Source organism: Parasteatoda tepidariorum, chromosome 5 (genome assembly GCF_982258835.1).
Source record: "Parasteatoda tepidariorum strain Cologne lab strain chromosome 5, Ptep-v5.0, whole genome shotgun sequence".
Lineage (NCBI taxonomy): Eukaryota > Metazoa > Arthropoda > Arachnida > Araneae > Theridiidae > Parasteatoda > Parasteatoda tepidariorum.
Genome location: NC_141759.1, coordinates 65,854,266 through 65,880,188, shown reverse-complemented (window position 1 = coordinate 65,880,188; position 25,923 = coordinate 65,854,266). Strand labels below are relative to the sequence as shown.

At 29.1% G+C, this 25,923-nt stretch overlaps 1 protein-coding gene and 1 long non-coding RNA gene across 3 annotated transcripts in view; one reads left to right on the top strand and one right to left on the bottom strand.

Moving 5' to 3' along the window:
• Lrrk (Leucine-rich repeat kinase) overlaps positions 1 to 7,904 on the bottom strand; it is a 110,397-nt gene extending 102,493 nt beyond the window's left edge. The window contains exons 1-2 of one of the 2 annotated variants that reach the window (XM_043049649.3): positions 7,523 to 7,904; positions 2,112 to 2,229 (exon numbers count right to left, since the gene is read on the bottom strand). In XM_043049649.3, coding sequence (XP_042905583.2) covers positions 2,112 to 2,216 — 105 coding nt within the window. In that variant the 5' untranslated portion in view covers positions 2,217 to 2,229; positions 7,523 to 7,904. Of the gene's footprint in view, positions 1 to 2,111; positions 2,230 to 3,720; positions 3,810 to 7,522 lie in introns of those variants that run through there. The other variant, XM_043049650.3, reaches the window with a different exon arrangement.
• Positions 7,905 to 12,105: 4,201 nt separating this feature from the next.
• LOC147809433 (uncharacterized) lies at positions 12,106 to 13,134 on the top strand. Its single transcript, XR_015433536.1, has 2 exons — positions 12,106 to 12,558; positions 12,962 to 13,134. It is a non-coding gene; the product is annotated as an uncharacterized LOC147809433 (long non-coding RNA).
• Positions 13,135 to 25,923: the final 12,789 nt, after the last annotated feature.

Genomic DNA, 25,923 nt, shown 5'->3' with positions numbered 1-25,923 from the left:
GCAGTACTTCTCCAAGGAGATGGTTCAGAAGAGCATGTTATCGAGTATGCCAGTCGTCTGTTGATCCCAGCAGAGCGCAACTATTCAACTACTGAACGTGAAGCATTGGCTGTAGTTTGGGCCTTAGAGAAGTTTCGAGGTTACATCGAACATCAAGAGATTATTATTGCTTCAGACCATCAACCACTTAAATGGCTTCTGAGCATTAAGACACCATCTGGACGCTTAGCAAGATGGGCTTTAAAAATACAATCCTTCAATCTGAAGATTGTATATACTCCAGGAAAAGCTAATGTAGTTGCTGACCTGCTCTCTAGGTCGATATATCCATATGAAGATCCAAACTGTGAAATGCAAGCTGTATCCATCAATATGCCTACAAGAAAATCAAGCGATATCCGAAAAGAACAACTGGCAGACGCAGAAACAAAGAAAATCATTGACTGTCTTGAAAGTAATGAAAAAGACGAAAATTTTGCCAACTTTATCAGTCGAGGATACATAATGAATGAGGGTATCCTATACCGCTATTCACCTGAAACTGAGTCGGACGATGCTCAACTCGTAGTTCCCATTCATGAACGTCAAAGAGTATTGCAGGAGTACCATGACTCTCCAACAGCTGGACATTATGGTGTAGAACGCACTTACAACAAGATCGCTTCTAGATACTATTTCTCTGGAATGAGACAGTACATCTCTGAGTACATCAAAACCTGTGCAGAATGCAATCGATACAAACCTACGAACCAAAAACCAGCTGGATTACTTAGAACACCAATTTACGCTCAAAGGTTTGAGACTCTTGCAATCGATCTTTTTGGTCCACTTCCAGAAACTCCTACAGGAAAAAGATGGATCTTTTTAATTGAAGATACCAGTACAAAATGGGTGGAACTCTTTGCTCTACAGGAAGCCACAGCTGTAAATTGTGCTAAAACATTAATAGAAGAAGTTTACTTGCGTTACGGTTTACCCAGGAGGTTGATCAGCGATAACGGTACGCAATTTGTTAGTGCTGTTATGCAACAAACTTGCGATTTACTTGATATTAAGCAAGACCTGACACCTGTCTATCACCCTCGAGCAAATCCTTCTGAAAGGAAAAACAGAGATCTCAAGCCGAGACTAGCCATTCTTGTTGGTGACTCACATGATACGTGGGAAGAAAAATTAGCCATGATACGTTTCGCCATGAACACAACAAAATGTGATACAACAGGACACACCGCCGCCTATTTACAGTTTGGAAGGGAACTCCGAACCACAGATGATGTTAATCATGATGTTAAAGCTGTCATTGAAAATAGTAACTTTGTGCCTGAAATAACACCATACCTAAAAAGGTTTGCACGTCTAACAGCTCAGATCAAAGAACGAGTCGAATCCAAATTTTGATCGTCGTCAACGACCACTGTACTTCCAACCTGGTGACAAAGTTTGGGTAAACATCCACCCAATTAGTAAAAATAAGAAAAGTAGAAAGTTTATGCCTAGAAGAGAAGGACCTTACGTAGTTCTTACTAACCGATCCCCAACAACTTATGACATTGCCGATCCGGCCAGTCCAGACCAAACTCTGGGAACTTATCATGTGTCATCTTTAAAACCGTATGTAGAACCCGAAGTAAAAAGAGACACTAGAGGACCTGTCGCTCCTATAAAAAGAAGGGGACGTCCCAGGAAAGATATCCTGGCTCCTCATCGAGACGTCATCAGAGCCAGAGGGGGAGTCTGTGGAGAAACTGGAACTAGTAACGCCCCCTAGTGAGAAACTAGATAAAAAACTCAGAGAGAGTGAGAGAGTGTGAACGAACGATAGAAAGCCTGCCATGCAGAGCTCCTTATTTTCTTCTTCATATATGTTTTGTTTGTGAATGTGTTGAGTGCTAACTATAATAATGTTGTTTAAAATAAAATAAAAGTTAGCTAGCCGTTGGTTTTAATTCCCCCCTAAGCACCACACGTCACAGCATTATTTTTCACTTATTTTCGTAAAGGATTCAAATAATAGACATTGAGGGCGATGGTTACGAAACATTCTGTATGTTTCAATATAGTATTGTGTAGACAATAGATATAGTAGTATTCAAAAAAATGTACCAACATACCATTTCTCCATGTAAGAGATCCTCCAATAATTCTGCGTTTCCCCATAATGCTGCTTGGTGCAATAAACGACCGGAAAAGTCTTCTTCGTTTTCATCTTGGGCCATATCATTAGTCAATCTGAAATAAATTTTGATAAATTACAGTTGTAGATTGTATTAATTAATAACAAAGTCGTATCTCTAATTTTAAATGCATAATTTAAGAAAAGAAATTGTTATATTTATTTTTAAATTGAAACTATACAAGCACATAGCTTAATCTGGCCGAGGAAAATATATATAATTACGTACAGTGGACTACTTGTGTGTTAAATTGCAAATTCGACAAAACACCTAATTTGATGCAATGTTAAAAAATGCAAATCTGGTCGATCTATTCGATTTGATAACACTTCTACTATGTTAGACAGTAAGGGATGCGTATAGCAACCAGGAAAACTAAGATTTTTTAAAAATTCCAAAAATTGTTCTATTGGAAGTCCAATGTATTTCATAATTATCTAATCTGTTTAGAGCAATAAAAAAAAATTTAGCCTGAACACGCCGAATTTGGAAGAGACAACGGGCTCAAAAACTCAACAACTAGAATAAATTATCGAATTCGAGGGAGCTCTCACCATTAAAATCCTTGCGCGGATATTCGTAAGTTAAACACAAATGCCATTCCAAGTAAGTCGATCGATTTGGTTCAAATATGTATGAATACATAAATAAATTTGTAGCAGCTTACATAATAACATGGTCGACAGCTAGCGACGTTAATAACTTTAATATTGGTCAATATTAAATATAACATAGATACATCAATTTTAAATCAAGTATATACACATACAAAGCTGACATTTGCGAGTTAAACAAAAATAAAATGTCATGCCAAATAAGTCAATTTGGTTCAAATATGTGACAATACATTTTTAACAATTTAACATCGACAGCTAGCGACGATAATAACTTTAATATTAAGTTTCAATTAGAAGTGATGCACGAGAATACCCATATATTTCAAAAGAAAAAAATATATACATATACCCTTCTGAGGCCCAGCGTCCACAGTAAAAATTAGATTTACAGATTTTCACCGTATGCCTTAATAAAGCGATTGCCTATGTAAAAATATGGTTGAATTTATTCTCGTCAGTCGAAGTATTTGGGCAATTACATGGTGACAGACGATACTTTTTTTAAAAAATTTCTTAGTTTGAAATTTTTTTCAATGATAAATATTTAACATATTTTTAAAAAATTATATGGGATGAATTTCAATAGCCAAATAATATTATGCATATAAGAAAAAATGATAAAAAATATCAAAGTTTTATTTAGAATAAAAATATGAAATGCTTTTGACGTTAAGTAGAGTAAAACATATTTTAATTTTGAAATTACCTCCTTCTTCTATAAGCAATAATAAGATTATTTTTGAAAATTTATTTAAAAAATTTTCAAATTAATCAGGAAACATTGAAAGTAGTACACATGAAATGATATAGAAAATTGCAAATAGAAAAAAAAAAAATTCGTGACTGATGACACAGGTACAAACTATATTAAAATTTTAATATTTTTTCATTATTTTCAAATTTGTTAACAGAGAAAAGCTTATATTTACTTTTATTTTATTTATTTATTCCATTTCTTTTGTCCTTTGCATCATGGAATCGCCCATTTAATTATACTGAAAAATTATGAGAAAAGTAAGAAATTCTATTCGAGTAACCTTTGCGATAGTGGATTTTGGTTCATAATCAAAAAGTGAAGAAGTACACAGTAAAAATATTTTACAATATGCAAAAATTGTTTCATAAAATAATTAAAATATAAATTAGGTTTAATTAATTGAGTTTAAAAAAACATGCCATTTTCTGTCCTCATTGAAAGCTTATTTTGGAAAAATAAAGTCGACTAAATTTGTTAAGAGAAATTTTGAAAGTTCTGAAAGAACACAGTTTATCCCCTCCTACTTCGAAAATACTTAAATCAAAACAATAAAAACGCTCTTTAAAAAAAAAAAAGATTTAAATAAATTTGAATAGAACAATAGAATACTTTTTGTAAGATAATAGCTTTTATCATAGTTAAAATTTACTGACTAAGGCACCACAGATAAATAGTTAAAAAAGTTTAAGTTAAAATAACTGACAGGGATGTCATACAAGATGTCAAAAAGAATAGAAATGGATGACTATTCATGCCTAAAACATTTTCGATAGGTTTATTCAGTAATAACGAATTCAACCCTCTAAGTGTTCCCCTCTATGTGAAGGCAACTTAAAAATCTTAAATCACTACCCTAATTTTTTATTGCAGCTTTCAGTTTTCCAGAAGAAAACACTAATGTCCAAAACATTTTTAATTATATTTTATAAAATCAAAAATGTAGTGCAATTATTATTGTAATTTTTAAACGGAATAATAATATTTTAAATTTCCAAGCTATTAAAAACCAAAAAGCACCCATTGAAAAAAAAAAATTAAATTAATTTAAGTTCTCTAAAATAATTTTAATTCTTCAATATTTTACTTAAATTAGTTTATTAGAATCTAATATTATAATTATAAATAAAGAACTTTAATTTGTACTAATAAACTAAAAAATCACATACTAAGCACATACTCTACTATAAATCACACATTGAATTCATAATTGTAAATAATGTACTTATTTTTATAAATAAAATTTTATACTGTTTAAGAATAAACACTTCCACAGTCTCTTAAATAATTTATATTGATTTTAAAATTTCGTATCAAACTGAAGTAAAAAAATACAAAAATGCTTTTAAAAAAAAAGAAGAAGAAAAATTTTTCTATAGTTTTGACACTGCATTAAATTTAATTTGTTTAAAGTAAAACTATATATTCTTATAATATTGCTAAATAATGTATTGGTAATTTAGAGTCTCTTCCATTTCTTCCATTTTTCCGTTTTTTTCCAGTGTACTAGAAGAAATCATTTTTTTACAAGCAAAATGCCTCTCAGATTTAATAATTTATGACTTAAAATGTTTAAAAATTATTTTTCATTTCACAAGTAGAACAATAAAAATAAGAATGAAAGAAATTATGTTGTAAAAAAGAAATATTATGTACTCTTTGTCCTAAAATTTCAAACTTTTTTAATTAACATATTTATATTACGAAAGTTAGGTTACCAGGAAGCAAGGCAATTGGAAAAGTGTGATAGCATGCTGAATTATAAATCATAAAATATCATTATAAGAAATTGAAAAAAGTTAAAGAAAATTTAAACAAGAGTCAGAATATAATCATAAAAGAATGGTGATAACACTTGAGAATAAGGATATATTTAATTCATTTACACTTTTAAAGGGAATTGAGCAGGGTTTTTTTTTCTTTTATTTAAGTGACACATTTCCAGTTTTTCTTCTAATAGTAAATTAGTGAGATAAATCTTTCAATGTAAAAGATCTTTGTGGTATGAGGCTGCCCCAAGCTCTTACGTCAGGTATTATAAAATAACCTACAAGAAAGTAAAAATTACCCTCCAATAAATCTAGCAAGGAACAAATACATGCCTGATAGCATAAACCTTCTAACCAAAATGGAACTTTTTACAGCATCCGCAAATTGATATCATTCTTCAAAATGATAAACCTCACAATGTTAATTCACTACTAATTAAATCTTAAGTACAAAAAGTTTTTGCATAATTTTTAAATACCGCATGTTTGCAAATTTTGTTGCATACCATGTTTAATTAAGCTGAAATTTTAGAATAATTTCTCTCAGGCTGTTAAGGGCTTGCAGGCTAAATTAGATTTACGAAAATAGTGTAGCAGATTGTCTCTCTAAATCCTACTACCAGGGAAAGATGGTACAGGCATGAAAATGTTCCACAGCTTTTTGCGTAGCTGAAATGCAATTCCAAAACCTATATTCAAGCATTATTTTAAGTTCTTGTGCTTTTAATAACATGTTTTGATTTGAAACTGTGTATATCTCATAAGATGTACGCAGACAATCCAAAATTGTCTGCTGGATTGAGCCCATCACAACATACCGACTTAATTAACATGACACAGTGGAACAACACAGAATTTGTGTTTATTATTTCCAGCATTGATATTTAGACCATTGCAACATACGAGATTCGATCTTCACTATAGATAACTGGTCAGAACTTGATTTTATTGATTCCCGCAAGATATTCAGTTCAGTACTAAAAACAAGATTCGTACTATACCACATGATGCAGCCAGGCAGAAAATTTTATTATTTCCTGCATGACACTGAGTCTGTAACTACATCGATAATTCAACCTACACCGTACATTGAGATCATACAGAACCTGCTTTTATTATTTTTAAGTACAGTATTTTTACTGTTGAATCTCAAACAAACACAGCATTTCTAAATATTTAAAAAATTACAGTAATGCCATTACAAATATTTTTTTTTTTAAATATAATAGATATTTATAATGATTAGAAAATTAGATGGATTATATCTAAAATATTTGTTTTACACAGATGTAAAAAATTAATGGATATGACATATTTTCAATATTAACTTTTTTAAATATTATCATTGACACTTATGCAGTCATTGCTTTTTGTGATGTTTTTACTATCACTACCTGCTTGCAGCTAAAACTTGTCAACTATTTTCACTGGATACAGATATGAAAAAAAAATTTTTAGATTTCCTATCGCGTAAGATTTTAGTTTCTTGGAATTTTGCTAATGTTCCTAGACAAGACTTTTTTAGTTGATTTTATAAAAGTTAGAAATAATACATAATTGATTTAGAATTAATACACTGTTTCAATTTGAGCATTAATAAATGGAGTTCAGTGAATCCAAAAAATCTTTATAGATAAAAAATATCTTCACTTGTCCCAAGCTTTACTTAATAATCACAATTTTAAAAAAAAAATATTTTCATGAAGTTTGATTTTTAACTTAACATAAAGGTTAGTCAAAACAAAATATGCATATGAAAAGAGAACTGATTATAAATCTTGCTGATTACACTAATTGGCATACAATAATAAAAGAAAACCAGAAAATATTAATATTTTTCAAACCAAATACAAAAAGTAAACAACAAAAGAAAGTAAAAACAAATAAAATGCCCGATATAAACAATTGATGAATGATGCAACACAATGAGTAAGTATAATATACATTATTTTGTTGCCAACTGTTAGCTATTTTTTTATGTAATCAATTTTTAATATACCATTCAATTTCGACAAGTAAGTTGCATATTTTAAATACTTCTGACGCCAACACTCGGAATGATTAAATCTAATATGATTTAAAGTCTTAAAATTAAAAGTTTTAAAATTAGTCAAGTCAAGACTATATAAAATACTTTTTATCAATGATTTATTTTATAAACTAACAAGGTTGTGCGCAAGATGTGATAAACAATAAAACTAAACTTACCTATGCCTTAAAAATATCCTTTGTTTATTAACAAATAAAATGCATGTAGGTTCTTTGGCATCTAAATTTAAAGATGAATTTAAAATATATAATACACAATATATATTTTATATGTAGCAAGGGGAAAACATTTAAACACAATAAAACGTCAGGATTAAATGCGTAAACGATAAGAAACCAGGAAACAAAAATTTGCAGTTGAATTCGATCTTCCCGCTTTTACACCATGATATTCTTACTGCTAAAGAATTTACAGTTCCATTTTTAGAATATCACTGATGATAGGAGCAGCAGGAGGATCTTTTTGTTTCCAATCAGAGGGGAGAGGGATTGTTTGCTTTTCATTTGACCATCTGTCTGCTACAATATTTAATGTACAGTTACAGTTAAAATAAAGTTTTTCATGTTACATAGTATTTCGCTACAGATGGCAGCACTAAAAATGACATTTAAAAGGTTAATTCACACTAGCGGTTTTATAATAATGCCGTAAATGTGCTGCTTCTTTATAACAAACTAAATTTTCGAATCGTATACTCTAATAGTCTACTTTTTATAAAGATTATTGAACTAATTTTTCTTGTTTTTGGTTTTTTTCATAATTAAATAAGTTTACTAAAAATATTTTTTAAGATCGTGATTCGCACATGCGTGATCAGTTCACATGCGGGGTGAGGACCAAATCCCTGTCTAAAGTCTCCCTCCTTTACTAAGATGTATGAGAACGCATTACAATCATAGTTCCCTCCACTAAAGAGTATGAACTACCTAACATCCGTAAAATTGATCATTGTGACAGACAGAGGAGTTTCAATGGTCTGATCAAACTTCATGTCCCAAAGGAGCATTCTCACTGCAAGTGGTTCACGCACTTCCGATCAATGTCGAGGGAGAAAGACAACCAGTTTAAAAAAAAAACCTTCGCACAGAGTACGAAAAATTCGGGTACGCAAATTCGGAGCTGTGAACGAGAATATTATTAATAAATTTATTTTTCCGTGAAAAACTCGAAAATCTTGCTCTTGTTTGTATCTCTGAATTCGCATCAAAAATGAATACCCCTTAGTGAAAAGAACTTTTCCGAAAAAATACTTATATAGAACTATGCTAAATATAGTGCTATAGTGCTAAAAATACTTTCTCTAGTGCTTCATCCCTCTTGTTAACGCATGTTGTGTAACTTGTTGCGCATATGAAAAAATAATTCATTATAAATCTTGCTGAATACACAAATTGACATACAACAATAAAAGAAAAGGAAGTGGTGTGTGGTACTTCAACCCAATTTGGATCCATGACCTCTCGTCTATATTTTTATTTTATAACCGTCGTTGAACAGCCGACGCAATTTCATGGGTTTACGACTACTTGCGTTCAACTCAGTAGCCTTGTAATTTTGAACCAATCCAGAAGACAAGGAAACTCCTGGATCAGTACCCCCAGAGGTATTGATTTGTTGTGGGAACATGGAGGACTTTGAGACTCGACAGATTTAACGTGCATCAGTCACCATTTACTACACGGGGAGTCTTCGGCCGGCGAGGATCGAACCCACGACCTCTTGGATATGGGCCCAGCGCCCTACCGACCAGGCTATCCCCCTCTCGTCTATAGGATAAGAGCTACAACCCAAATCCTTAATATGAATGAGAGTTCAACCAGGGGCCCCCATCAGGGGGGAAGGTGGGCGCACGATGCGCCCACTTATGGCTTGGGGGGGAATTTTTACACTAAATAAAACGAATAGTTTGGGGGGGGGATTTAGAATTTACCCAAGAATGCGCCCAAGAGCTTGGGGGGGGTGGGGGCTACTGAGTTCAACTCTTCTTAAGTTGCATGGTTTTGATTAATCAAATGCTGCTTAACAAATGTTTTAGAATTTATTTTATCACATCTATAGGCATTTTTAAAAACTTTGACGTTTACTTTGTAGTGAGTCTGAAGCAAGTTTCAAATATTTTTCTCGTAGGAAAAAGGAACAAAAAATTGGCAAGGTGTCCTCCTTCATTTTCATATACTATATGCTCTAAACTTAGCATTGTTTAGTCTAAAAATTGCTTTCTAAAACCTTTGAGCTCATATTTTTGGAATATACTGGTATTTTTGAAAAAATGGCCCTCGATTTTTACTCATAATCAAAATTCCAATGAATACTTCAGAGCAAAACTTTATAAAAAATTCGTGAATTGTCCTTCTTTTCGTCAATTATGCATATGCTCTTAACATGACATCATGATTTAGAGTAAACAAATTCTTTTTAAAGCTTTTGATTACTTATTTTTTGAGACATATGAGTATTCTTTTAGAGCATTGAAAATCATTTTGTAATCTGAAAAAAAATTCAAATGATTTCCTGATTGTAAAAAATTACAAAAAATGTGCAATATATCCTGCATTTTGATAACTATATTAATGCTAATTTTTTGTAGCATGGTTTGGTCTAAACATATGCTTCTTAAAAATATTGGGTATTTATTTTCACTCATCTATGAGTATTTTTGAAAAAAATTGAAGCTTACTTTATAATCTGAAACAAGTTTGAAATGAAATCCTAATTCTAAAAATTATAAAAAACGTTCGCAAAATGTCATTTTTTAAAAAAATATGTATGCTCTTAACGTAGCAGTATATTTGGAATAAAAATATTTCTAAAAAATTTTGAGTACTCATTTCTTGACACACATTGGTATTTTGGAAAAACAAATGCCACTCATTTTGTAATCTAAAACAAATTTAAAATTATGAATGAGTAATCATTGCAAAAGATTGAAAAAAATTCGCAAATTGATTGATTGAAAATTTCAAATGATTTTTTCACTACAAAAAACATTACCATTAATTCCATTATGTTAACTATATATGCTCTTTACTCAGCATGTTTTAGACTATGCAAATGCTTCTTAAAATTTTTGAACATTCAGTTTTTCACAACTATAAGTACTTTTGAAAATTTTGTCACTTGCATTTCATCTGAAAATTTTTCAAATGAATTTCTGATTGCAAAAATTATAAAAAATTAGCAAAGTTCATATTTCCATTATGTTATCGATGAAAATGCTCGTACCATGAGTAAACAAATCCTTCTTAAAAATTTTGAGCACTTATTTCTAGAAACATATTGGTATCTTTAAAAAAAAGTGACGCTCGCTTTGAAATCTGAAACAAGTTTGAAGTGCTCATTGCAAAAAACTATAAAAAAAAATCGCAAAGTGTCCTCCCTTACGTTAAGTATATATATATTCTTAACGTGGCATATGGTTTTGGACGAAACAATTGCTTTTAAAAATTTTTTAGTATTCTACTTCTTTACATATTTGGAAATTTTTGAAACATTTGTTGCTTACTTTGTAAGCTAAAAAGATTTCAATAGATTTCAAAAGATTTCAGATTATATATATATATATATATATATATATATATATATATATATATATATATATATATATATATATATATATATATATATATATATATATATATATATATATATATATATATATATATATATATATATATATGCTCTTAACGTAGCATAGTTTGGATTAAACAAATGCTTCTTAAAAATTTTGAGCATTTATTTCTCGACACATATATGTATTTTTGGTAGAATTGATGCTTACTTTGTGATCTGAAAAAAGATTCAAATGATTTTCTCATGGCAATTTTTTTTCTTCACAAATTCGCAAAATAAACTCCATTATGGTAACTATGGATATGCTCTTTACTTAGCATGTTTTGGACTAAACAAATGCTTCTTAGAAATTTTGAGTATTTATTACTTCACAGCTAAGGGTATTTCTTAAAAATTTGACGCTTTTTTTTTTATCTGAAACAAGTTTCAAATGAATTTCTCATTGCTAAAAATTATAAAATATTCGCAAAGTATGCGACATTATGTTACCGATAAATATGCTCGCATCGTTTGTAAGCAAATCCTTCTTAAAAATTTTGAGTACTTATTCCTTGAAACATATTGTTATTTTTGAAAAAAACTAAGACTCAGTTTGAAATCTGAAACAAGTTTCAAATAAATTCGTCATTGTAAAAAATTATAAAAAATTCGCAAATTGTCCTCCTTTATGTCCATTATGTTAACCATATATATATGATCTTAACGTGGCATGGTTCAGATGGTCGCAAGGTGGCATGGTCAAGAAAACGTCTAATGTTTAAAAAATGCCCTTAGATGTGAAAAAACAAATACCTGAAATTTTTAAGAAGCATTTGTTTAGTCCTACGTAAGGTGCATACATATAGTTTAAAAAATGGAGAACACTTCGAGAATTTCTTAAAATTTTTTGCGGTGACGAATTCTTTTAAAACTTTTTTCAGATTAAAAAGTTATAATCTACTTTTTCAAAAATACTCATTCTATACCTAATAGATTAACATAATGAAGGACATTTTGCGTATTTTTTGTAACTTTTTCCAACGAGAAATTCATTTGAAACTTGTTTCATATTACAAAGTAAGAATCAAATTTTTCAAAAATACCCATATATCTGAAGCGATAATTACTAAAAAATTTTAAGAATCATTTGGTAAGAGCAGGGCCTGATTATCGCCTAGGCCCAATAGGCCAATACCTCCTTGAAAGGAATCAAGCCTCACAACGGGTTACTATAGGCGATGATGACGTAGTAGAGTTAGGCCCAGAGGGAAACCAGTCAGGGTAGCTATTTTTACGAAAAACTCCGAATCTGATCAAACGAGCCATTGGCGATATTCTGAAGTATTATAACCTGTGTCGGCATTCAGCCAATTGGCGAATATTTTTGATTTGAATTTGTAAACAACCGTCGGTGTTCTGGTGTCAACGTTCTTCGTAAAATTTATATTTATTCTACAAATGTTATAAATGTCAGCATTAATTTAATTCTTAGTGTTATGAATAATTGCATATGAGTGCTGTGTACCAAACTGCAGAGGATTTTACAAAGTTGATGGTACAAAAGTATGAAATTTTGGATTTCCCAATACGTAAGAAATGGCTTGCCGCCATGCCAAGAGATTTTGAAGTTGCAAAGAATTCTAAAGTGAGTAATATTTGTTTTTATTTTTAAAAATTTAATTATGCTTCTTTATTATATTTTTACTAAGAGTAAATTATTTTAAATTGTGGATAAATTATTTATAATAATTAAGTTGTTCTTATCAATCATATCGCAAACTATTGTAATATATAGTTATTTTTATAGAGTTTTATTTTATAAAAATATTAATAATTTTAGTATTTTATTAAATTTTTGCTCAAACTTTAAACATTTTTGTTTGACCATAATATATTGTAACTGCTTAAAGCAAAAATTTTTTTTATTTGATTATGAAATTTAAATCTATTAATTTTTCTACAAAAATCTATTAATTTTTCATACATGAATATAGTATGTACTATTTATTTTAAATGCACATATAAATATTGTATTCATTTTGTTATAGGTATGTGAGATGCATTTCAAGGAAAATGACATTAGAAAAGAGATATTAAATGACATTAGAATTATTTTTAAATGCTACTGAAAGTTAAACATACATCAGTAAAATTTATGTTTACATTTTATTTATCATTTTTTTGAATTTGCTATTTAATAAAATATTTATTATCTAAGGTTGCTTACTTTATTTTAGTTTATCAGTGTGACGGGTAAAAATTATACTTTTTTAAATGCTACTGAAAGTTTAACATATTTCAGTAAATACATTTTATTTATCATTTTTTGAATTTGCTGCTTAATAAAATATTTGTTATCTAAGGTTGCTTATTTTATTTTAGTTTATCAGTGTGACGGGTAAAAATTATACTTTTTTAAATGTTACAGAAAGTTTAACATATTTCAGTAAATACATTTTATTTATCATTTTTTGAATTTGCTACTTAATAAAATATTTGTTATCTAAGGTTGCTTACTTTATTTTAGTTTATCAGTGTGATGGGTAAAAATTATACTTTTTCAAATGTTACTGAAACTTTCAGTAAAATTTGTGTTTACATTTTATTTATCATTTTTTTTGAATTTTTGCTATTTAATAAAATATTTGTTTCTAAAGTTGCTTACTTTATTTTAGTTTATCAGTGTGATGGGTAAAAATTATACTTTTTTAAATGTTACTGAAAGTTTTAACATATTTCAGTAAAATTTGTGTTTACATTTTATTTATCATTTTTTGAATTTGCTATTTAATCAAATATTTATTATCTAAGGTTGCTTACTTTATTTTAGTTTATCAGTGTGACGGGTAAAAATTATACTTTTTTAAATGTTACTGAAAGTTTAACATATTTCAGTAAATACATTTTATTTATCATTTTTTGAATTTGCTGCTTAATAAAATATTTGTTATCTAAGGTTGCTTATTTTATTTTAGTTTATCAGTGTGACGGGTAAAAATTATACTTTTTTAAATGTTACTGAAAGTTTAACATATTTCAGTAAATACATTTTATTTATCATTTTTTGAATTTGCTACTTAATAAAATATTTGTTATCTAAGGTTGCTTACTTTATTTTAGTTTATCAGTGTGATGGGTAAAAATTATACTTTTTTAAATGTTACTGAAAGTTTCAGTAAAATTTGTGTTTACATTTTATTTATCATTTTTTTTGAATTTTTGCTATTTAATAAAATATTTGTTTCTAAAGTTGCTTACTTTATTTTAGTTTATCAGTGTGATGGGTAAAAATTATACTTTTTTAAATGTTACTGAAAGTTTTAACATATTTCAGTAAAATTTGTGTTTACATTTTATTTATCGTTTTTTGAATTTGCTATTTAATAAAATATTTGTTATCTAAGGTTGCTTACTTTAATTTTAGTTTATCACTTCTAACAATCACACTTCCACAGGAAAAAAATACAAATTATAATCATGCTTTTGATATGTTTTTTTTTTACTATCTAAACCTTGTTTGAAGACTGCATTTGATTTTCTAAATTTTTTTAAGCTCATTTTATGTCATTGTTTATAAACAATTTCTATTTTATTTCGTATGCTCTAGTTCTAATAACATGCAAAACATAATCATCAAAATCCAAAATAATCATCTACTAAAAATGTAAGTATCATATTATAAAAATTAGACCCCTTTCTTAGTTTTATGTCAAAACTATAATAATAATAAATGTGTAAAATCCCTTTAAAAATATATTTCTTTATTTTTAATCCATACATTTTATAACAAAAAGTTAGATAAAATTTTCCAATTTATAAAATAAAACTGATATTTAATGCTTAAAAATATATTTTTTTTCATTCACACAACAGTTATTTTTGTTAGAATTGATTTATTGTTAATCATTTCTGAAAACAAATAAATATATTAAGCATTTTTACACAATTTAAGAACATTTAATCTAGACAAAAAAAAAATAATAATAATTTGTAGAAAGTAAAAAATTAGTAGAAGAGTAACGAAAAAGTGTCGAGAAACAGAAGGGAAAAAGAGAAGCTTCGTCAGAAGTGATCAGCAAATCTGGGCCTAACTGTATGAGTCATCGTTTTGCGTCCTTCGGCTTTCTTCCATCTAGGAGGTATTGAATAGGCACGGGCCTGGGGCCTACACTTTCTGGGGGGCCTCAAAAATTAGTAAAAAGTCCACAATATTGCATTTATAAAAAAAATACTGAACGAAACAGTTAATCTCAAAAAAGGCATTTTTTATTTCAAATTTTCTTTATATTGTGATAAATCAAACTCGTGTAAACATTGCACTAATCAATTTCGAAAGAACAGCTGAATTTTAATTGATGCAATTTTTACTCCAACGGCTTAAGCAAATGCAACGAGAATGCATATTCGCAAAGTTTCTTATAAATGATTGGTGTCAACAAGAACTTAACAAATAAGTAAAGCTGTAGATGGAAGGCTGCAATCTTTAAAATAATTAAGCTAATCAGTGACTTTAGCAAAAATGACTGATTTCAATTGTTTGTGGTCACAAAACTATTTTTATTTTCATACAACATTGCTGTGTTGTTTTATATTTTGCTTTAATTACATGTTTAAACTTTATTTTAGAAAAATAATCTTCAATTGTCTGCTTTCATAAATTTTTGGAATGTTTCTCTTGAATTATGCAGTTCAATAGATTCTTTTTATAGTTAGGACAACTCTTCAGAAACTTAATTTCAAAGTATTTTGTTAGGACCCCCGAAAATTTTGTGGGCCTTGGGCCTGAATTTGTCTTGATCGATCCCTGGGTAAGAGAATAAGTAACATAAGGAAGGACACTTTGTGAATTTTTTACAATGGGGAATGCAAACTTATTTCAGAATTCAAAGTGAGCGTAACTTTTTTCAAAAATATGCACCTATATGTTTCAAAAAATGAGTACTCAAAATTCTTAAGAAGGATTTATTTACTCTCGGTAACAGCATATTTATCGATACCATAATGGAGGACACCTTGCGAATTTTTTTATAATTTATCGCAATTTGAATTTCATTTAAAACTTCTTTCAGATTAAAATTAAGTGACAAAACTTTCAAAAGAACCTATAGTTGTGAAGAAATAAATACTGAAAATGTTTAAGAAGCATTTGTTTACTCCAAACAATGCAATGTTAAAACCATATTTATAGTCAACATATTAGAAGGCACTGTCCGAATTTTTCATAATCTTTGGAAATGAGAAATTCATTTGAAACTTGTTTCAGATTACAAAGTAGGGTTCAAATTTTTCCAAAATCCCCATAGATTAGATGAAATAAATACTCAGCATTTTTAAGTCGGATTTGTTTAGTCCAAACCGTGCTACATTAAAACCATATATATATATATAGTTAGCATAATGGAGGACACAGGGCCCGGGATAGCCTGGTTGGTAGGGCACTAGGCCCATGTCCAAGTGGTCGTGGGTTTGATCCTTGCCGGCCGAAGACTCCCCGTGTAGTAAATGGTGACTGATGCACGTTAAATCTGTCGAGTCTCACAGTCCTCCATGTTCCCATAACAAATCAAAACCTCTGGGGGTACTGAATTGGAGATTGATCGTTCTCTGATTCAGGTCAAGATTACGATGTGTGGATGAATGAATGAATGTATGAATGGGCCCGCCCTATAAACGGGTGTGACGTATGGGTGTGGCAGAAGTCGAATTCCTGGCCATAGATGGCGCAACCGGAAAACAAGAACAATCGCACCCCCTCTGCTTTAATGGCATACGCCAACAACAACAATGGAGGACACTTTGTGAATTTATTTTTTTATCATTTTTTGCAATGAGGAAATCAGTTGAAACGTATTTCAAACAACAAAGTGAGCGTCACTTTTTTCAAAAATACCAATATATGTCAAGAAATAAGTACTCGAAATTTTTAAGAAGGATTTGTTTACTCATGTTAAGAGCACACGTGTATAATTAACGTAATGAAGGACAATTTACGACTTTTTTTAAAGATCTTTTGCAATGGAGAAATAATTTAAAACTTGTTTCAGATTCAAGTTACAATTGTTTCCAAAATTTTTAAGTAATTTTCTTTTATTGCAAGTTGAAATTTCGACCACTTTCCGACGTAAACATACTAAACACAAACTAAACGAAAGAAATTTACTAAATAAAAATCAAAATTCTAAAAACTGTGTTTTTAATTGATTCTGAAAAAGAAAGGATCCAGTTGTTGTCATGCTTAAAGTAAAATCATTTTCATTTACGCATCCCTTTCTTAATTTATGTCCATCACCAGAGAAATCCCCCTCCCCTACTTTTAAAAATTATAAGTGCCCCTTTTTTCGTTTTAGGTGGAATAAAAATTATTATATCCAATTATAGTTTTTAAAAAAAAAAAATTAAAAAAAATAAATAAATAAAAAAAAAACAATGTAGCTTTTAATTTTTCTAACAGTGTCTTCGAAAGAAAAAAAATTGTTCTTTCATTTGCAATCTCATACCTGCCAACTTTCACTCTTTCCGAGAATCGATTTTCAGAGTGGTTGTAAAACAATAAGCGAAAGACAATCTGACTCAAAAATATATTTATATTTTCATCCCGTTGAAATTCGCTTGCTCAAGGATTACTATGCTTTCATATATTTATTGTAATTATTTATATGTAGTGGTGGTCAAACTCATTTATAATTATCATTATAATTCAAAAAGTTAATTGGAATAACCTGAGTATTGCTACCACTTTAAATATAAAAATAAAATCTTCCGGAAAATCCGGAAGAGTTGGCAGGTATGCAATCTACATGAAGGACATAGTTTTTAAGTTTTATAAAATTAATTTTTTTAGGTTTATGTCTGTTAGTTTAATTTGGCGTGTGAATGATACACCGTTTATGATATTTTAACTGTATTTAGAGTATCACAGACTACCAATTGTAACTAGAAGTACTCTAGCTAGTAGAAAAAGGTGTGAATGTTTTGATTGATAAATTCAATTTTTAGCGGTCAGTAAATGGCTGAGTGATAACTAGGTATTGAACTCCATATGATATTTAAGTTGAGCACTCTAGTTAGTCGGAAAGTGATCGCAATTTTTACTGACGAAAACTTCTATTAGGCGATAAAATGAAAATATATTCTGTTGATAAGATCAGGGAATAAATGTAAGTTGCATCATCATGAGATGCAGAAGAAATTTGAGTGCTCTATCTAGTCGGAAAATCGTCGAAATTTCGATTGCGAAGTTTTATTGTCGCAGACTCGAAATAGAGCCAATATAAAAGCGAAATATTACTCGTGATATTTTGCATTCTTGTTCTTATAACAATAATCATAAATCATTAAATCATAAATTTTATGTCGAGGTCGGTAGTAATAATGATGCTTAGTGAAAACTGAGTTTGAAAGTCAATGTGCTGTTTTAAATCACAGAATTGTCATTGTTTTTACAACGAAATCCTTTTTTCATAACATCTCCGCTTTTATAACGAAAAGAATACTAATTGAATTATAAATTATGCGTCGACGTCGGTAGTAATAATGATACTTAGTGAAAACTGAGTTTCGAAGTCAATGTGCTGTTTTGAATGACAGAATTGTCACCGATTAAGTAAGTCAAGCGGTCTCTTCTACCTGTCTCGTTAAAGACCACAAGTATTTATGACAGAAATTTTTTTTATGGCTCAAATCCAAAATAAAAGTTGAGCAACCTCAGGTAATAATGCTGAGAGGTAAGACAAGAACAACTACTGTTATCTGCAAATGTTCTTACTTCCGCATGTCTGCATATACGTAATTTATTTATTTGTTTTTGTTGTGTTAAAACGCTATTCATTTTATTTTAATCTGTAGGCGTAATTTTTATCCATTTGTTAGAAACATTTCAGCATTAATTTTCAACCCTAATATTCATTTACATCAAATTTCATCAAATACATTATTTCATTTATATCAAATTATGACGAAAAACATTTTTCAAGTTTTAACTTTAAACTAGAGGACCCTCACCACCTGCTCGCAGCGCTCGCCAAACCCTCGTAACTGCTTTCGCAGATCTTTTGAATTGTTTCGCTATTCGAGCTTTTAATCTAGTTTGATACGTATACTGATATCTTTTCAAAATGAAGTTCTAAAAATATACAACATAAATCTTATGTAACCTTCGATTTATATACATTTCATTCAATTTATATACATTTCATTCAATTTATATACATTTCATTCAATTTATATCCATTTCATTCACCATATATATAGGGGTACGACTAAATAATGGAAACACTTCTGTACTAACACATTTTTTTTAAATGTTTCTCAAATAATACTAATACAATCATTTTATAAATTTAGAAATGTTTAGGTTATGCGATTTCTTATTCATATGAATGAAATTTAAAACTTTTAAAGATTTGATGGACCGACCGGAAAAGAAAAACAGTGTTTTTGAACAACTTATGCTAAAAAATATAGCAATAGGCTTATAACTTGTGACAGTTATTCTGTTTATGATGCGCAATAAGTGCACAGAATTTCGTAAACCTAACATAAATGCTTATGGAGATATAGACATTTTTTTAATTAAAAAAAAAAAAAAAACAATTTGTCTTACTTTTTTTTACTATAACTTTAAAAATGTTCAATAAGATTAGACAAAATTTTTGGAGGAATTTATAATTAATTACAAAATTATCGTTTCAAAATGTGAAAAAAATTCGTTTAAAACTGCACAAGGTATGAGTAATTAAAATAGTTCTTTTACGCTGCGCAAGAGCGAGAAAAATTAAATTTTTGTTTTTTTATTTTCTTGTGAATCGTACCTGGCAATTAATTAAAAAAAGTCCAGATTTGAATATCTTAAAAATTTAAAAAGTTTCAATCAATTTTCTAAGTAGTTTTCGTACTTATTATAAGAAAGCTGAAAAGGATGAGGGTTTTTCCATAGATTTCATTTTGTACTATTAAACAAGATTTATTAAAAATGACACCGGCATTGTTGGGATCCTCCCAGGGCACGAAAAACAGCCCGTCCATCCGTCCTCGGCGTTCAAAAATTCTCCGCGGACAACTAATTTCTCGAATCCGACGTCCGCGCGGACGGCCATTTTCCCGTTAATGTTCGTGATACATTTTCAGTTTTTTTTATCTTACGAGGGGCTTTTCAGCAATGAACTTACAAAAAAAAAAACAAAAAAAAAAAAAAAAACACAATACGTACTGGTCTTAAACAAGAAGCGTTAAACGCAACTTTGAACATCTACCTAAATGGACAACCTCATTCAGATTTCTATGCAGAAACCTTTGTAAATCATTGGCTTGATTGTGGAGCTGGCAAACGTCATATTTGATTAATTTAAAAAACTTAGTACCCTCGGATAAATTTATATTCCAGATAACTTGACCTTTGTCATTTAAATTAATTTTAAAAATAAATTATAATTATCATAAAAGAAATAAATTACTTCATAAAAGAAATACTAGGTTACTATTAGTAGCCTAGTATTTCTTTTATTACTGTATAATGTAATCCTAGTAACTACTAATTCATTATGCAATTCATATAAATGTTTATAATAAATAAGAGAAAATTATATATTTATTTATTTAGAAGCTACGGGTTAGTTTCAAAGGAGGACGGGTACATTGTTGGGCAAGCCGTCCTCGGGGACGGGTAAAATTTCTGAGTTTTTTCGAGCCCTGGATCCTCCCACATGAAAGTATATTTTCTTTCCCTTGTTTTCTTTCCTTATTTAATCAGATTTTGGTGTATGAACGTTAATTGTAATGTATAATCATTGTTATTAAATTCTGTTTTATGACTTGTAGAAAACCACTTATCATTTTGAGCATTCTTTTAAAAAATACTGAAACTACTTAGAAAATTGCGTGGAACTTTTTGAATTTTTCAAATATTCAAATTGGTCTTTTTCATTAGTTGAAAAATCTCATTTAAAGAAATTCTTTGAAAACTTTTGGAAAAATGTGGGCATTTACAGAAAATTTGACGCACATATTTTAACTCGAAATCAGTCTTAAGAGTATCACTATTTTCAAAAAACTTCAAAAAATTCACGAAGTGTCCGCTTTATAGCTTCTTGAATATGGACTGTGGAAATATCAAGTTTTGGTAATAAAAAAATAAAAAAATCTCATTTAAAGACATTCTTTGAACACTTTTGGACAAATGTGGGCATTTTCAGAACATTTGACGCACATATTTTAACATGAAACCAGTTTTAAGAAAATCGCTATTTTAAAAATTCACAAAATGATTATTGCTTTTTTAATATGAATTGTAGAAATATCATAATTTAATAAAAATATCTCTTTTAAATGCATTTTTTGAACACTTTTGGAAATGTGTGGGCATTTACAGAAAATTTGACTTACGTGTTTAAACATGAAACTAGTTTTAGAGTATTCCACTTTTCAAAAAATATAAAAAAACATACAAAGCGTCAGCTCTATTGCTTCCTTGATACGGACTGTGGAAATATCATGTTTTGGAAAAACAAATCTCATTTCAAGAGCACTATTGAACAAATATGGACATTTTCAGAACTTTGACGCACATATATTAACATGAAAGCAGTTTTAAAAGATAACTCTTTTAAAAAAATTTTAAAAAATTCACAAAGTGTCCGCTCTATTGCTTCTTTAATATTAGTAGAGGAAATATGTTTTGGTAAAAAAATCTCCTTTGAAGATATTCTTTGACCTCTTTTGGACAAATGTGTGCATTTCCAGAAAATTTGACGCCCATATTTTAACATGAAACTAGCTTTAAGAGATTTGCTCTTTTCAGAAAATTTTAAAAAATTCAAGAAGTGTCCGCTCTACTGTTTCTCTTATATGGACTGTGCAATATCATGTTTCTGAAAATCAAATCTCATTTAATGACATTCTTTAAGCACTATTGGACAAATACGGGCATTTTCAGAAAATTTGACGCACATATTTTAACATAAAAACCTGTTTTAAAAGATTCGCTCTTATCAAAAAATTTAAAAAAAATTCCTTTCTATTGCTCTATTGCTTCTTTAATATTAGCTGTTGAAACATGTTGTGGTTAAAAAAAAATTATTTTCAATTTTTTGAAAAGAGCGAATGTTTTAAATCTGGTTTCATGTCATAATATGCGCGTCAAATCTTCCTAAAATTCTCTACATTTGTCCAAAAGTGCTTAAAAATGTCTTTAAATAATTTTTTATTTTATTTATTTATTTATTTTTACCAAAGCGCAATATTTCTACAGTTCATATTAAAGAAGCAATCGAGCCGAAATTTTTGGAACTTTTTGAATTTTTTTTGAAAAGAGCGAATTTCTTAAAACTAGTTTCATGTTAAAATATGAGCCTCAAATTTTTTGAAAATGCCCAAAGCTGTTCAAAATTGCTAAAAAAATGTCTTTAAATAAATTATTTTTTTGCCTAAACACGATATTTCTACAGTTAATATTAAAGAAGATATAGAGCGTGGCATTTTGTTAATTTTTTAAATTTTATGAAAAGAGCGAATCTCTCAAAAGGGTTTAATATTTTATGTGTGCGTAAAATTTTCTGAAAATGAACACCTTTGTCCAAAAATGCCAGAAAAATATCTTTAAATGAGATTAGTTATTCAAAAACATATCCCCACAGCTAAGCAAATAAGAAATAGAGGGGACAAAAGAAGCAATAGAGCGGACACTTTGTGAATTTTTTTAAATTTTTTGAAACGAGCGAATCTCTTAAAACTGGTTTCATGTTAAAATATGGGAGTCAAATTTTCTGAAGAGGCCCACATTTGTCCATAAGGGTTCAAAAAATGTCTTTAAATAAATTTATTTTTTACCAAAACATGATAATTTTACAATTTATATTAAAAAAGCGATAATCACTTTGTGAATTTTTTTAAATTTTCGAAAGTGAGAATCTCTTAAATCTGGTTTTATGTAAAAAAATTTGCTTAAAATTATCAGAAAATGCCCATATTTGTTCAAAAGTACTCAAAAAATGTCCTTAAATGAGATTTATTTTGTTGTTGCCAAAACATGATATTTCCACAGTCAATATTAAAGAAGCAATAGAGCGGCCACTTCGTGAATTTTTTAACATATTTTGAAAAGAGCGAATATCTTAAAACTGCTTTCATGTTAAAATATCTGCGTTAAAGTTTCTCTTAATGTCCATATTTGTCCAAAAGTGCTCAAAGAATGTCTTTAAATGAGATTTCTTTTTAAAAAACATGATATTTCTACAGTTCTTGTTAAAAAAGCAATAATCACTTTGTGAAATGTTTTAAATTTTCAAATGTGATAATCTCTTAAATCTGGTTTTATGTAAAAGTACTAAAAAAATGTCTTTAAATGATATTTTTTTTAATTACCAAAACATGATATTTTAACCGTTCATATTAAAGAAGAAATAGAGCGGACAATTTATGAATTTTTTAAAATTTTTTGAAAAGAGAGAAAATCTTAAGACTTGTTTCGTGTTAAGAAATGTGCGTCAAATTTTCCGAAAATGCCCACAGTTGTCCAAAAGTGCTCAACAAATGTCTTTCGTGTTAAGAAATGTGAGTCAAATTTTCCGAAAATGCCCACAGTTGTCCAAAAGTGCTCAACAAATGTCTTTAAATAAATTATTTTTTTACCAAAACACGATATTTCTACGGCTCATATTAAAAAAGATATAGATCGTGGCATTTTGTGAATTTTTTTAAAATTTTTGTGAAAAGAGTGAATCTCTCAAAAATTGTTTAATGTTTTACCTGTACATCAAATTTTATGAAAATGAACACATTTGTCCAAAAATTATGAAAAATATCTTTAAATGACATTTGTTTATCAAAAACATGATACTTTTATAGTCCTTATTAAACAAGCAATAGAGCGGAGACTTTGTGAAATTTTTTAAATTTTGTGAAAAGACAGAATCTTTTAAAACTAAATTCGTTTTAAAAATTGTGCGTCAAATTTTCTGAAAATGCCCGCATTTGTCCAAAAGTGCTCAAAGAATGTCTTCAAATGAGATTTGTTTTTCCACAACCTATTATTTCTACAGTTCATATTAAAAAAGCATTAATCATTTTGTGAATTTTTTTAAATTTTTAAAAGAGCGAATCTCTTTAATCCGGTTTCATGTAAGAACATGTGAATCAAGTTTTCTGAAAATGCCCATATTTGTCCAAAAGGGCTAAAAGAATGTCTTTAAATGAGATTTTTTTTTTACCAAAACATGATATTTCCACAGCTAATATTAAAGAAGCAACAGAGCTGACAATTTGTAAATTTTTTAAAATTTTGTGAAAAGAGCGAATCTCTTAAAATTGATTTCATGTAAAAATATGTGCGTCACATTTTCTGAAAATGCTTATATTTGACCAAAAGAGCTCAAAGAATATCTTCAAACTGTCCGCTGTATTGCAACCTTACTATGGACTGTGGAAATATTTTTAGGTAAAAAAATCTCTCTTAAATACATTCTTTGAGCACAATTGGAAAAATATGGGCATTTTCAGAAAATTTGACGCACATATTTTAACTTGAAACCAGTTTTAAAAGATTCGCTATTTTAAAAAAATGTAAAAAAATCACAAATTGTCCGCTCTGTTGCTTCTTTAATATTAGCTGTGGAAATATCATGTTTTGGTAAAAAAAAAAAAAAAAAATCTAATTTAAAGACATTCTTTTAGCCCTTTTGGACAAATATGGGCATTTTCAGAAAACTTGATTCACATATTCTTACATGAAACCGTATTAAAGAGATTCGCTCTTTTAAAAATTTAAAAAAATTCACAAAGTGATTAATGCTTTTTTAATATGAACTGTAGAAATATCATGCTTTGGTAAAAAAATAAATTTATTTAAAGACATTTTTCGATCTCTTATGAACAAATGTGGGCATTTTCAGAAAATTTGACTCGCATATTTTAAAATGAGACCAGTTTTAAGAGATTCGTTCTTTTTCAAAAATTTTAAAAAATTCACAAAGTGTCCAGTCTATTGCTTTTTTAATTTGGACTGTGGAAATATCCTGTTTTGGTAAAAAGAAAAATCCTATTTAAAGACATCCTTCGATTACTTTTGAGCAAATATGGGCATTTTCAAATAATTTAACGCACATATTTTTACATGAAATCAGATCTAATAGATTCGGTCTTTTAAAAATTAAAAAAAAATCACGAGGTGATTATTGCTTTTTTAATATGAACTGTAGGAATATCATGTCTTGCTAAAAAAATAATTCATTCTAAGACGTTATTTTTTTATTATTCCTTATGAACAAATGTGGACCTTTTAAAAAATTTTGAAGAGCATATTTTAGCATGAAACCAGTCTTTCAACATATTTTTATAAATAATAGCTAGTTCCACTGAAAGATGTGATTACATTGATTTGACTACTATGTTAAACTGTTGAGTATAAAATAACAATAATATTTTTTATTTCCTTCCTAGAAATTCGGATTTATTCCCAATAATAAACCAGAGAGTAGGGATAGTAGGGACTTACTACCTCAACAAGCAGTTTTTCTCCCTATCTTTGCAGGAAATGATCTCTTAGGAAGCATTCTCTCTGTATGTGCTCACACGTAAATGCGATTCATACAATGCGCGATTAGCCTGTCGTACTGTATACGATGTCGAGTGAGATAGAGAACCTGATTGGTGAATTTTTCACTGGAGAACACAAATAAGGTTCTCGTTCTCCCTTGAAAGCGCTAGCAGATCCGTGAATCACTTCCAATGTGAGTGGTCTATGAGGGAGAATTCATATTGTCTGCGTTTGCCTTTGACACACGTGCGAATGCTTGGAATCACATTGAGATACGCGAATCACTTGCTCTGAGAATACTTCATAACATGTAGATTCTAGAGATTCCTCCTCATACACTGACTACGGTTTTACCGTCATGCAATGACCTAAAATATGACCTTCACCAGATAATTTTATGTCTGAAATCAATCATTCATCAGATAATTTCTGAGTTTTCTTATGGACCTAGCCACATCCTCTACTTTAAATCCAAGTCATGAT